The sequence below is a fragment of the Nansenia antarctica genome (genome assembly GCF_963989245.1).
Source record: "Nansenia antarctica genome assembly, chromosome: 4".
NCBI classification, from domain to species: domain Eukaryota; kingdom Metazoa; phylum Chordata; class Actinopteri; order Argentiniformes; family Microstomatidae; genus Nansenia; species Nansenia antarctica.
The window spans coordinates 6,854,508-6,868,063 of NC_137689.1; the positions used below are offsets into that span (position 1 = coordinate 6,854,508).

A 13,556-nucleotide genomic window follows, 5' to 3' on the forward strand; every position below is an offset into this window, starting at 1 on the left:
AGCCCCCCCCCCCTACATTTCGTTGTATGGTACCTGTACTGTATTAATGACAATAAAGACCATTTATTCATTCATTCACTATTTGTGTTGGAGCTAAATAGATTATTAAATAAACAAACAAATCTTAATCTGTTGTTGCTTATTAGTTAACAAATAACGGCTGTGATTATCTGGGTACTCTGATCTCGTACCTATCGACGACCGTTCTGATATTCAGTATAACAGCACTCCCTCTGGTGTGATATTGCTAAAGTATAGATTTTGGTACAACCACAATAATGAGAAAATGATGGTTTACCAAAGATGACTGAAGAAAAAAAAAAAGTTGCAATTTTGTAGCTTGTTTTATTTTCAAGACACAGTAAACAAATTAATCACAAATATTACAGAATTTATTTTAAATGTAAAGGTATCACAGATACAAGAGTAAAGAACACTTTAATCAATTTAACCAACAGTAGCACAGTTACCCACATTCTCAACCAACTATCCCACAGAAGAACACAAACAAACCTTTACATCTCAGAGTAACTGTCTAACAGAGAAGATGACAGTTAAAGTGAAAATAAAGGGAGACTTAATAATCATTTGTGATTAACGACATATTTATCTAAATTGAGAGGAGCAAAAATCAAAAAACAAAACACACTTGGTGCAGAGATGAGATCTGTGTAGGCAGTACAACAGGACTCAGACTTTAACAACACATAGAGCTTTAAAAGACTGGACAGGGAAGTACTGTGTATTACTATCGACACTACAAATGTCCCGTTACGTGATACACCCACTACTGTATGTGTAACAGTCATCAGAACGCCTTCAAAATGCCAAATTGTACTATGGTAAGACTAACTGGAGAGCGTGATACAGGAGTGTATTACACCACAGTAAACAAACAATTAAACACATATCTGTACGTTTACTGTAGTTAGGGTAAAATGCTCAAAAGAAGTTTATACAATTACTTCTTATAAAACATGCTTTTTTTTATTTTTTTTAAAGGAGAACGGTATTCTCATAAACATATTTCCTGTTTCCACTTCATTCCCACCTTTCATAGTGCAGGCAGCAGATGTTACGTTTAGGTTACTGTGGACATTTTTTTTCATAAGATGGAGTGATTCATTTCGGTATGACAAAAAGCATTTTTTCAAAAATGTATTCTACTTCAAAATGTCTCACCTAATTGAATTGATCACTTGGCACTTTCACTAATCTAATTTGATCAGAAGCCAAAGATTAACATTAGCTTGTGCATTTTTTTTTATGGATGTGTCCATTTGGGAGGTTGTAAATCTACACGCAGCAACATCTTTCACTTTCTTGGAAGTATTAAATAAGAAAGTGTTCTAACCCATACAACATACACTGGCAGTATCTCAGTAAAACAGATCTCTAATGGAACTCCACAATACAATCAATCATTGCAGAGACCCGCCATAACCAATCACTTCCCAAACACATACTGTATATTATCATCATACTTCATGAAATATAGTCCCTGTTGAGGGAAACCCTCAAACCACAGATGAGGAGATGCAGGGATTTGGGGAAAGAAAGAATCAGACAGGAGAGGAGAGGAAGGACCCCGTCACAGTGTATTATCTGATCCGCCCAGGACGTTGGTTTCCTGGGGGGTGGAGGTGGTGGTAGGGTGGTGGTGGGGGGTGGAGGGGGTTTAGCTGAGCACCACGTGGCGGTCGAACACGGACTTCCTCTGCTCCTGGACCTGCCTCCGCCAGCGCTGCTGGGCGTGCTCCACCTTGTTCAGCATGTTGGGGCGGGAGTGGGAGCGGGACAGCACGTTGTGGGCGTTGGCGAACGGCTGCTGGTCCTGAGAGAGAAGACAGAGAGGACAGAGAACGATAACGGTGAGGAGGAGCACAGAAAAGAGCGTCACACACAACACATCACAGTTGATCCACAATCATAGTGACCACTCGCTAGCGAGTCAGAACATTCATAATTCACGGCGTTCCGGCCATGTGTAAGCACTGTTGTTATGTTTGTGGGTACTACATCACCCATGCGTCTTAGCGGGTGAATGACGTAATATATATATGGGTCGAAGGAGAGTGAATGTGGTTGTTGTCAGTACGTATGCAGAGTGTGAAACTCCTACACTCCTATAATACAAGATACTAGGTCCGGTTGCCTTGGCTACTGAACTGCTTAAGCCGCCTCTCCTCCCCTCCTACATGCAGGACGGGTGACGTGTACATGTGTTACGGTACATGTGGGAAAACTAGGGTTAGGGTTAGGTGCTACGTCGATTTGGTACATGCTGGCATGTCTAACCCTAACCCTAATCCTATCCCTACCCTAACCGTTGCACCCTAGCACCTAACCCTAACCCTAGTTTTCCCACATGTACCGTGTTCCCACATGTACCGTAACACATAGACTACATACCCCGACGGCATCGTCATCACTCTGGATGAGCTGAGAGTGTCCAAACAGCCGCCTCTTCAGCATGGGCTCCAGCAGGGTCAGGTACACCATGTACAGCAGCAGCAGGCCCAGGATGGACAGGTAGATGATGATGGTCACCTGGAGGTAATAATCAAGGTGTAGTTAGTACGGTTTGGGACGTTTATTTACCAGCACTATGTTGTAATAATAACTGCATGCTGTGATGTCATCCTCTAGTGTGAACTGCAGAATAGTCTTCTCGCACCTATTCAGTGCACCTATTTGAGCAAGTAGAATTCAAAATAGCTTCTTCACTCACAGTGTACGTTAGATTAACCAGAATTATTATTAATAATAACAATAATAAATTATATATTCGTATAACGCTTACTTTGATGGTCCCAGAACTCCTCTCCTCATATTTGCACTCACAGCGCAGACAATAGGCCTCCACATCCTTTCCATCAACTGGCATTGGCTCCACAACATGGAGACAATTGCTGAAATTAGATCATAAATCATTAAAAAGGGTACTAGGTCAACCACCATATTCAACACTTCAACTAGACAGCCACCTCTGAGGGTGAAAGACACACGAGAAACTGGACGCACCAATCTTTCAGAGACACATTCTGCTTGTAGATCTGTCCCTCGATGTCTCTGTAGGGCGGGCAGATACATTTACACCGGATGTCTTCAGAGTTCTAAGGGAGAGCAACAACAGCGGTCATGATAATAATCATAATAATAATAATAATAGATTAGACTTATATAGCGCTTTCCTAGACACTCAAAGACTCTTTACAAACTGAAAAGATTGAGTAGTAATAAGTAAGTAATAACAAAAAATAAATAAAAGAAAGTATAAGGGCCTAATTAAGGTAGTAATGGGGACACATGGGAAGGGGAGGGGGAGAGGGTTAACTGGTGAAGGCGTGATGATTCATGATGTGCACAGCTAGCCTACATCACCAACACATGAGCCTAGTGGCCAGGCTACTACTGGCCAAGGGAGTAACATAACGTATCTAGCTCCTGGGATCATTATCATGATTATGCAATGTCATTTTCACTGTGTTGTTAGTTAGGAGTGTCGCAAAGCAACTATGGATGGACACGTTTGACAATCATATAGATTATAATGTATTGCTGCTAGCCACATATGCAAGCTCTCTCATGTCATGTCTCTGCAGTGAAGCTCCGTGTCAGCATGTCATTACTGTCAGTATGTTGTCATGTGATCATGTGAAGCTGCCTGATTCAGAGTTGATCAGCTAGCCTGCTAGCCTGTTAGCCTACCTTGGCGTCAGCTGTCTGTGTTGACATCAGCAGACATGAACACACAACCAGGAACACATTCAGCCAAGAACTCATTCTCTATGTCGAGGTTTCCAGAAGGTAAGAACATATAAGATAAGGTTTGAGGTCTATGTGGTTAACATAGATATGATGCCTGGTTCTCTCCTGTCAACTGTCAACAAGCTGCCACCTAGCTAGCTTTGACCACTAGCTTCAGCAGGCTAGAATATACTAAGCTTGTTTCCTCTCAGCTGACTGGAGGTGTGTGACAGCTTCCGGTGCTCCTCTAATAACCTTCCCCAGATTCAACTCCAATAGGGTTAGGGTGCTCCTCTAATAACCTTCCCCAGATTCAACTCCCAATATGTCCGCAGCATCACTATGGACTGGTGTGTAGGAAACTGTACTACCATATATGGAGAAAATACATTTCACATTTCGTGACGTTAGAATTATAAGGTTCTATCTCAATTTTTGTCAAAATTGAGTTTTTTACATAATCTGATACATTAGGTTTTTATTAATGCCTGTGTGGTGTTGTTTTTAAAAATGTTGACATTTTTGAGTTAGTAATTCATAAAATACAAAGGTTCCATCTCACAGAACATAATGGAATGTAAAAACTTTGACGCTCAATATCTCTGAACTACCCTAAACGGAGATAGAACCTTATAATTCTAAGCTCATCGTCCAGAAGTAATCCAAAATATTCTAAATAATTAGTATAACTTTAGAATTAGACATAATTAGGCAAAGTACACAATTATGAGCTGCAACGTTTGCAGGAAAAGTGCTATACAAATAAATGAAATTATTTTATTATTTAAGTTATTATTATTTTAGTTAAAAACGACCATGAATTACACTACTTATATAAAGCCGTTACCCACCATTATACTAGAAAGAAGGATAAAATCATAACAGCAACTAGGAAAAGGTGAACAGAAACGCTATGTATGTTTATTCGCTTTATTTACAACATGTTAGCTACATGTACAAACATACACATATAGACATTTATTTTTCTAAGACATATAAGTGAAAAAGAGCAATTCTATTTTACAAAATTCTCATTTCATATCTGGGCATTCATCTCACATCGCACCACCTCATATTGCTCTACATTTCCAGTAACATCACTTAATATTGCTTCTCTGAATGATTAATAGTGAAAAGTAGTCTTTGGTAGCTGTTTCATGGTGAACCTTCATGGTGAACTAAGTATTGATATGGGCAGCTTCATAGAGCGAGTGATGTCCACTCAAAGCAGGGAGTGTCCACTGTGTATTTTGGGGGGGAAGTAGAAATGTGGCAAAACATAACATCAAACCAGGACAGTGGCAAACATTACATCAAATTGAGGCAGTAAACATACAGGTTGTAAAGGTATATGTTGAATACTACAATACATTAACATTTTAATCTAATACTTTTTACATCATATACAAAACATTCATAAAGATAATTGCTTTTGTGGTTTCACTACATTACCTGTAGTGCTATTAAGTTCCCAAGAAAGGGTCACATTTGTGCTATATTTGTTACTCACACCATTCAGCCATATTCACGTCAACAATGTTGTTTTAAATGTGAAACAATAATTAAGTAGTGTATGTATGTTGAAAATATACAATCTATGTTGTTGACATTCAGCATAAACCTCAGTTAAATTTGTATATGTTGTTCAAGTGTCTCTCAAGTGTACCACTTGCTTTAAGTTCCGATGCTAATTCAGATAATTCAGTTACACAGGACGGTTTCATTCATCAATGGTAATGCTAATGACTATCCAAATATCTTGCGCATCACCAAAATCCCTACGATATTTAATCCAAAAGCCGTTAACCACCTCAGTTTGTTCGCCTGAGACAGATCAAAGCGAAAACACAAAGCCCGCCTAAATTCTGGGAAACTCACTTAAGCCTTGCACACACATCAAGAATGTGTCTGAACAGCGAGGTGGAGGGCCGATGTTAGAATAGTAGAGAAGAACTGAATTTCAATTATCTTCTTGCAATGCGAGAACATTTGAACGAACAATAACCAAACAGAGCTCTCAGAACTCAGACCAGGGGGGTATCCCATCAACGTCGCTAAAGGAAAATCCAGGCTTATTTTTGTCTACGTCTCTCTCGATTTCTCAAAATAAGCCTGGATTGTCCTTTAGCGACGTTGATGGAATACCCCCCAGGTGTGATAGCATGAGCCTACCCCCCTTGTCTGTGCCGTGAAAGTCCAATACCCCAACCCCTCCCCTGACGGTTCCTGTTCACTTGACGGATGTGCCTCATCAGTCTGTTGTGGTCTGACTCTGGGGGTCAGAGTAACTACGGTATGTTAGGTGTCCAGTCCGCTCTAGGGCCGGTCCTCCTTACTGACAGGATAACTAAACAATGCTTCTCTATTGGCCGGTAGTGAATAACATAAAAGCCGGAGCAGCCAGTATCGGATAGGAGAGCGTTTTTATGAGATATCCACAAAAACAGAACTTGATGGATGGACATAGCCTTCCTACGGACGTAGGAACCTCAAGACTTTGGAGCGTAGGAATCGGATGAAGGATTTGGGGAACATTTCTCTGGAGTCCTGCGCTGTGTAGTTGAAGAAGTTCTGAGGGTGGGCCAGGACATCAAACAAGGCTTTCATCAGCTTCTTGTCCTGTAAGGGAACAGAATAATAAGTCATGACTTACAACTGACAAACAGCAATCGGTCATCTGAGATGACTCAGCTGATTCAGCTGAAGTGAAGTTTGTGATATTTTTACATTTTGTGATTGTCTCCACAAGAGGGCGCTACATGTATATCAGTGACTATTTTCTGGGGAGAAAGCACAAAGCATCCCTGAGCAGTAAAAAGAGGCAAACGCTTTTTTTTTTTTTTTAAATACATGGAATTCCTACCTTTAGAATTTCCTGGTGATTTTCAGAGGCATATAATCTCCCATCTCTGACTATGTCTTCAATTAGTTCCTGGTAGTCCTCTGAAATACACATTAATTCCACAATTCAAAAATCACAATTCATTTGAAACCAGACAGGCATTAGGTGAGAATGTTTAAACTTTTTAAAGTTCCATTGTACAAAGACTTCTACGACAACATTTTCCTTGTTTCAGTGGATGGAACTCAAACGGGTTTCATTTCATATCCCCCTATTTATATCCCCCTATTTATGTCTATTTATGTCTCATTCTTGTTTTTTATTATCTTAGGACTGTGTTTTATTATCTTAGGACAGGGTTGATTGTTAGCACCTAGGGTTGGAATTTCAATTTCATTGTACCCGTACAATGACAATAAAGATCATTCATAATGTCCCCACTGGATAATGGTCCCCTCCTACCATCGTAGGTGACGTACGGGACCTGGAAGCCTTTTCCACTGTTCCCCTCGTTGGACTTGAACTGGATCCACAGCCGTTTGGATCGGGAGGTGAAGGCGATCGGCCGCTCGTACGTCTGACACGTCTCATAGGTGGTCACAGAGTTGGAGAGGGCTGCAAACCAGGAAACAGGAAATTACATATCAGCCACTAACACTCTGCATCACTGTAATGGTGAGAGGTCTTAACGGTCTATTGTGAACCCATAATACCCCCCCCCCCCATAGTAACCCCCCACCACCCTAGAGAGGTGTTAACCCATTATGCAACAGCACCTCTTGCCAAACCCTGACGCAAACCTTTTAATTCTACTGATGTTAATCACCGACATCACCACGTGTGTGAATGTGATTACAGAACCACCTGTAGTGAGATGACATTCACACTATAGCACACACACACACACCCTGGTACGCCTAATAACACACACACACACACACACACACACACTCACACTCACACTCACACTCACACTCACACTCACATCCACCCACACAAACACACTCAACACTCACAGCTCTTCCTCATGACCAGGAAGTCTCCACACTCGTCTTCGATGGGGAGGAAGATCTCTGGGACCACGATGAGGATCCTGCGTTTGGGCGGGGGGTTGATGGTCCAGGTGCACTCCACGTTGGCCGGGTAGTTCCCCGGGTAGTTGGGCGACTCGATGTAGCCGGTGAAATCCCCCAGCTCCCCTCCACACTGCCTGTCTGGAAGGTAACAGCACCGTGTCAAATAGCTCACGCTGCCTCCCCAAGTGGGTGGGTGTGTGTGTGTGTGTGTGTGTGTGTGTACCTGTGTGTGCGTGTGTGTGTAATGGCCACCACCAAGCACAACGCTGCACATCAGTGTGCTGGACAGGAGCAGAGCTGTGGTTATAGTTTACTCTGGGTGGCCATTACACACACACACATGCACACACACACACACACGCACACGCATGCACACACAAGCATGCATGCACACACAAGCACGCAGGCAGGCATGCACGTGCACACACGCACGCAGGCACGCACGTGCACGCACACACACGCACACACACACACACACACGCACACACACACACACACACACACACACACACACACACTCACTTCCCCTGTGAATGAACAGACAGACGTACTTTTGCACTGCGTGAGGCTGGTGGAGCCGTCGAAGTCGGTGGTGGTGTTCCCCGGGCAGGAGACACAGTAGTTCTGACCAAACTCCCCCTGGTACGTCCCCATGGGACAGCGGATGCAGCGGTGGGTACTGGTGTTGTAGAAATGACCCGGGGAACACTGGACTGCAGGGCCACAACAGAACGATTATATAAGAATGTTATTTATTTATATAAGACGATATTATTGATTTTGTCAAAGAACCTGAACCCAAGAATTTTACTCTACTGTACCCGTAACATTAGATGTAATAATAATGTAATTCTGATTCTGAGAATGTCAGTGAGCGCTAAGCACCTCTCAAACATTGATAATCGATACGCACACAAACGAACCAACGGCGTACATTTCTATCAACAACAACATCTACAGGAGAGGGGTGGCAGTAGAATTCCCTTCAAAATCATTGACGCAGACATTGACGCACATGTACGGTAACTGGGATGGAGGACCCTAACCCTAGTTAATTCAATTCAAACAACTTTATTAGTCCCACTAGGGATAATTAATATAGAGAAGCATGTTCATAGAAAAATATTTTAAAAACATCTCACCACATACAAACAACAACAACAACAACAACAACAACAACAACAACAACAAGTGCACCAGGCGCTAGGAAGATCATTGGGTATCATTATCATGGCTACCTTGAAATAACACACGTGACCTCTCACCTTTGGTCTCACACTCCTGGAAGGACACGGCCCCGCTGCGCTTGGTGACCAGGTTTCCTCCGCAGGGGAAGCAGGACGTCCTGCACACCTCCGGCTGGTAGGAGCCCAGAGGACAGGGCAGGCAGGGCACGAAGCCGTCGTGGGAGAACTGACCCGGGGAGCACTGAGCTGGCGACACAACAACACACACAGGGTGTGGTCAGAGGACAGAGGCTACATCGCTAGATCAGGTCAAAGGTCAAAGCTACAGTACATTCACATCTCACAACTGGTCACATGGCATACTAGATACTCTTATCTTAGAGTAAATGTGACACGTTCTAGTGTTTTGATCCGCATGTCGGCGGCATCCGATTTAATGTTCCGGACTTTTCTTTAGAAAAATTCGAATACGTTTCCGTGTTGTTGAAAATCAATGACGCACACTCAATAGTCAACTAACACAGCTTGTTTTGTGAGCCTGCTAACAATGTAAAGTCGAGTTATAGTTAACTAGGTAGCAGTGGGGATTACTCACCCAAGAGTAGAGAATCACAACACAAACTCAAAACACTGCAACGCAATCGATTGGGTGAGTAATCCCCAATGCTACCTAGTTAACTATAACACTACTTCACATTGTTAGCAGGCTCACAAAACAAGCTGTGTTAGTTGACTAGCGATGTGTAATGTTTTCAAAAATGTGGAAATGTATTCACATGTTTCAAAAGAAAAGTCTGATCATTACATTGGATCCCGATATGAGGACCCAAGCATTAGAATGTGTTACGTATCTTCTGGGTGACTTTAACCAACTCCAGTTCCAGAGGCAGAGCTCAGCTCACGTCTCGTTTTGTTTAGTCTATCAGTGAGAAGAAGCAGGAGATGGGATCAGCGACTCAGCCGCTAAACTGATAAGTGATAACAGTGTTTGGGAGGCCGAGAAAACACGGTGCCTCGTTCTCCTCGTGTTCAAGGGGGGGGGGGTGGGCAGCAGGGGGCCAGGTGTGCCTGTTTAAAAGTCAAACAGGGCTTGAATGTTTCAAGCCAAGGCTTCCACAACTTTATACAAAGCAGAACATCTGCCTGTAGAGATTCTTATCAGGGCATTTTTTTTCCTTCCTGTGTATTTCATATACAGCGCGACGTGATTCTGGAGGGCTCCTAGAAAGATTACTCTTTTGAAGATCAAAACCGTGAGTGAAAACTGGCACGGGGTGATTTGATGGGGCTCTGTGTATTTTCACTGTTATCTGTTATGATTGTGTTGGTTTTAGTATTCGAGGTGATTCATATCTCATGTTTTTGTATACAGATAGCAGGCCTGGAAGATGACTCATAGCATGTTATCCTATCTCACGTTTTTGTATAATGATAGGCCTGAAACATGACTCATTCCACGCACTTTTTTGTTGTTGTTCTGAGTGGGGCAGTCCCACTCATATTTTTCATTTTATTGGACAGATATAGTGAAGACAGACAGGAAAGTAAGAGAGGGGGCATGTCAGCAGGGCATGGGTCGGACTCGGGCATATGTGTGCACTGTAGACCGCGGTGCTAGACCACTGGACCACCCCAGGCCACATACCATGCACTTCTAACGCTAGATGTTGTCTGGTACCTTACCTCCACACTCTGAGATGTTCCTCCCCCCGACCGTCCGGGAGCTGCCTCTGACCTCGGACCCTGGACAGGCCTCACAGGACGTCTGGCCCTCCTCATCCTGGTACGTTCCAGCTGGACACAGAACACACCTCCTCTGATCCCCATCGTAGTACGTTCCAACAGTGCAGCTCACTGGATGAAAGGTCAGAGAAATGACGAGGGTTAGATAAAAGGAATGCTCACACACACACACACACACACACACACACACACACACACACGCACACACACACACATTTACATTTACATTTTTGGTATTTAGCAGACGCTTTATTCCAAAGCAACTTACAATCGATACATTTGACTAAGCAAGTGAATCATCGCTTCACCAGTCGTAGCAGGAAGAGTAATCTAGCTCAGGCCAGGGGCCATTGGCAGTCGTCGTGATAGAAGAAGAAAGATTTTTCTTTTTCTTTTTTGTAGACACTGGAGAAACAGTACAAGGGGGTAGTAGAAATATCTCACACACACTCACACACACTCACACACACACACACACACACACTCGCACACACACACACACACACACACACACACACTCGCACACACACATACACACACACACACACACACACACACACACACACACACACACACACAAGCATTCAAGCCCACTTTAAGCTTTTAAAAAGGCATTGCAAATCGACCTGATGCAGCTATGCAAGACATTTCTGACGAATAAGAGCGCAGAGATCCTCCACAGACGTCTTTGTGTCCCACATCAAACAAGGTCACACACTTCTTCACGTAAGAGACCGGTACGCATCAAGGAAAGAACTCTCACTACACCATCACCTCTACCAGAGCAATCACAGGGGCAAGTCAAAGGGAGATTCTACCTCTTATCTCACCAGCCAGAGTAAAGCCTGATTACAGGGACATACACCCACCCGCCGGCTTACAATTTCTCTTTCTAGTTTCTTCGCCTTGTAGAATAATGCCTCTAATTAATCTGTGAATTATCATGTCTGCCTGGTGATGTCAGGCACCTCTTCAGGGGGGAAATTGTCTCTTATCATCTCTCCCAAGAGAAACGGGAGAGATTTTTTTACTAAAAAAAATTCCCTGAGGAGAATCGAAGAGGAGCCTTTTTCTTCAGTAGGGAACGACTGTTAATGAGGGCAGCAAGGCACACAAAAGCTTTAACGCACAGCCATTAGATGTGCCTCAGCAAATTGCTTGATTCTCCTCCTTAGAAGAAAGAAAATGTAATTCTCTCAAGAGCAGTTCATTTTTTCTGCCTTTTGTTTATCCTGAATGACCATGAGGACCTACCATCGCATTGTCTCCCTCACAGCTTTTATTTGATGGAGGGAGGGAGGGAGAGAGTGAGAGAAGAGGAGAGAAGAGTGAGAGTGAGAGAGAGACTAGAGAGAGAGAGAAAAAACCTTGAAGCCTTTCAAATGCAAAGAGGCGATTCTATAGAGTCCTGGAATTGATGGCCCCAAAAAGGGTTTAAAAGACCTTTCACCTCTATTCAAGTCCCTAGCTCTGGCCTATTTGATGACATAGGCAAACACTATGGTATCACAGTGGTAAGGAGCTGAACCCAATAAAAGGGGTCACAGTTTCTGAATCCCCCCATTCTGCCCGGGCCCAATCGCTTCTTGCGCCTATCAAGTAGAGGCCCAAACAGCTGATGCTAATTGATTCCCATGGTGTGGCTGAAGTCAATTCTCCGCAGCAGTTTAGTGGCTGGGGTCATGCGGAGTGGTCGTGCCTGAGGGGGATATAGCACTCAAACTGCCAGCTTGAATCAACAGCACTTCCTAAACATCTTCCAAGTTAAAACAAACAGGCAAACAACTCCTTGACAACATTCATTCATACAATCGGGGGCTGGCGCAAAGTGGACGTAAAGTAGATGAGATGATACTCCTTCCTTCACAACATTGAAGAGAGAGAGATCACACTGTCATGGTTTTGGCTATTTTGGATTTTTTGCAGGGGCGACAAAATAATAACAATGTTGTTGATTAATCCTGAAAAAAAATCTAGATGAAAAGAAGTTACTTATTATTATTTTTTAGAACATTTAGAACGCTGACCCATTGTTACACTTCCATGTTCTACATTCTGCTATTTTGTAGGCTAACTGTCATACCTTATTTGGAGAGAGAAAGAGCTAAAGAAAAATAAAATGTCCTTCCTTGCTTTTCTCTGAGGCTGAGTCCATGTTGTTGTGGGGTGTGTGAGAGAGAGAGAGAGAGAGAGAGAGAGAGAGGGGGGGGGGGGGGGGGGGGGGCAGTGAGAATGAGCCCCAATGGGATTTACAATGGAGTGGGCAAACTGAAAGGGCTAAACTGCACTTAGTGAGCTAAACCAGTGGGGGAGGTTGGGGTGGAGAAAAAATATAGCTCCTTTATAGAGCTGAGGGGGTTTGTGTGTGTGTGTGTGTGTGTGTGTTGACGACGGGGGGGGGCTCCCAAATTACATGTCTGCACCCCTGCCTGTCCACTGGGCAGCATAATGATGATCTGGAAAAGTGCAGTGTGGGAATCCCTTAGTTAAGGAATCCTATATGTTGGATACATCAGATGTGTGAGGTTAAGGCAAATGAAATGCAACAACAACAATCAAATAACAACCCTAACCCTATGGTCCTTTGAGTTCACTACCAGGTTTTTATACTCTGATGTTATTTGGAGGCAGAATGAAAAACTCACTTGCTTGTAGGGAAAGTCTGCCTCACTTAAATACCTTGCTAAAGGACACACAGACCAAGCCAAATGGTGAGCGAATTGCAGGCTTTTCTGCCTTCCTCTGTGAGAATCAATAATAATAATAATAATAATAATAACTTGTATTTGTATAGCGCTATTCCTGCAAACAAAAGTAATTTAGAGGCTATATTAAAAAGATGGGTTTTTAGTCTTGACTTGAACATATTTGCTGAGGTTGCATCTCTAATGTAAACTGGCAGTGCATTCCACAATCTGGGTGCATAAAATGAGAATGCAGCCTCACCAAATCTCTTCT

The 13,556-nt window shown here is 43.1% G+C and overlaps 2 protein-coding genes across 2 annotated transcripts in view; both read right to left on the reverse strand.

Annotated features, from left to right (window-relative positions):
- Window positions 1-421: 421 nt before the first annotated feature.
- tmem9b (TMEM9 domain family, member B) lies at window positions 422-3,890 on the reverse strand. Its single transcript, XM_080529972.1, has 5 exons — window positions 3,712-3,890; window positions 3,025-3,116; window positions 2,804-2,912; window positions 2,413-2,550; window positions 422-1,834 (listed from the first exon to the last, which is right to left on the reverse strand). Exons 1-5 carry the CDS (start codon window positions 3,784-3,786, stop codon window positions 1,679-1,681), a joined length of 570 nt encoding a protein of 189 aa, XP_080386098.1. The 5' UTR covers window positions 3,787-3,890; the 3' UTR covers window positions 422-1,678.
- A 2,332-nt stretch (window positions 3,891-6,222) lies between these two features.
- The window catches only part of scube2 (signal peptide, CUB domain, EGF-like 2), a gene marked incomplete at both ends in the record, with an annotated part of 24,167 nt that continues 16,833 nt past the window's right edge, over window positions 6,223-13,556 (reverse strand). Inside the window, 7 exons of the mRNA XM_080528604.1 lie at window positions 6,223-6,369; window positions 6,614-6,693; window positions 7,055-7,207; window positions 7,609-7,806; window positions 8,220-8,381; window positions 8,934-9,096; window positions 10,534-10,709. Of these exons, the coding sequence (XP_080384730.1) occupies window positions 6,223-6,369; window positions 6,614-6,693; window positions 7,055-7,207; window positions 7,609-7,806; window positions 8,220-8,381; window positions 8,934-9,096; window positions 10,534-10,709 (1,079 nt within the window). The remainder of the gene's footprint in view (window positions 6,370-6,613; window positions 6,694-7,054; window positions 7,208-7,608; window positions 7,807-8,219; window positions 8,382-8,933; window positions 9,097-10,533; window positions 10,710-13,556) is intronic.

What these genes read in the sequence shown, in the direction of transcription:
- tmem9b (XM_080529972.1), bottom strand. Translation starts at nt 3,786, where the DNA reads ATGAGTTCTTGGCTGAATGTGTTCCTGGTTGTGTGTTCATGTCTGCTG. An exon ending in CACAGACAGCTGACGCCAAG is followed by an intron (nt 3,117 to 3,711) that starts GTAGGCTAACAG and finishes GCTCTCCCTTAG; the next exon opens with AACTCTGAAGACATCCGGTG. An exon ending in GTGATGACGATGCCGTCGGG is followed by an intron (nt 1,835 to 2,412) that starts GTATGTAGTCTA and finishes CTTCTCTCTCAG; the next exon opens with GACCAGCAGCCGTTCGCCAA.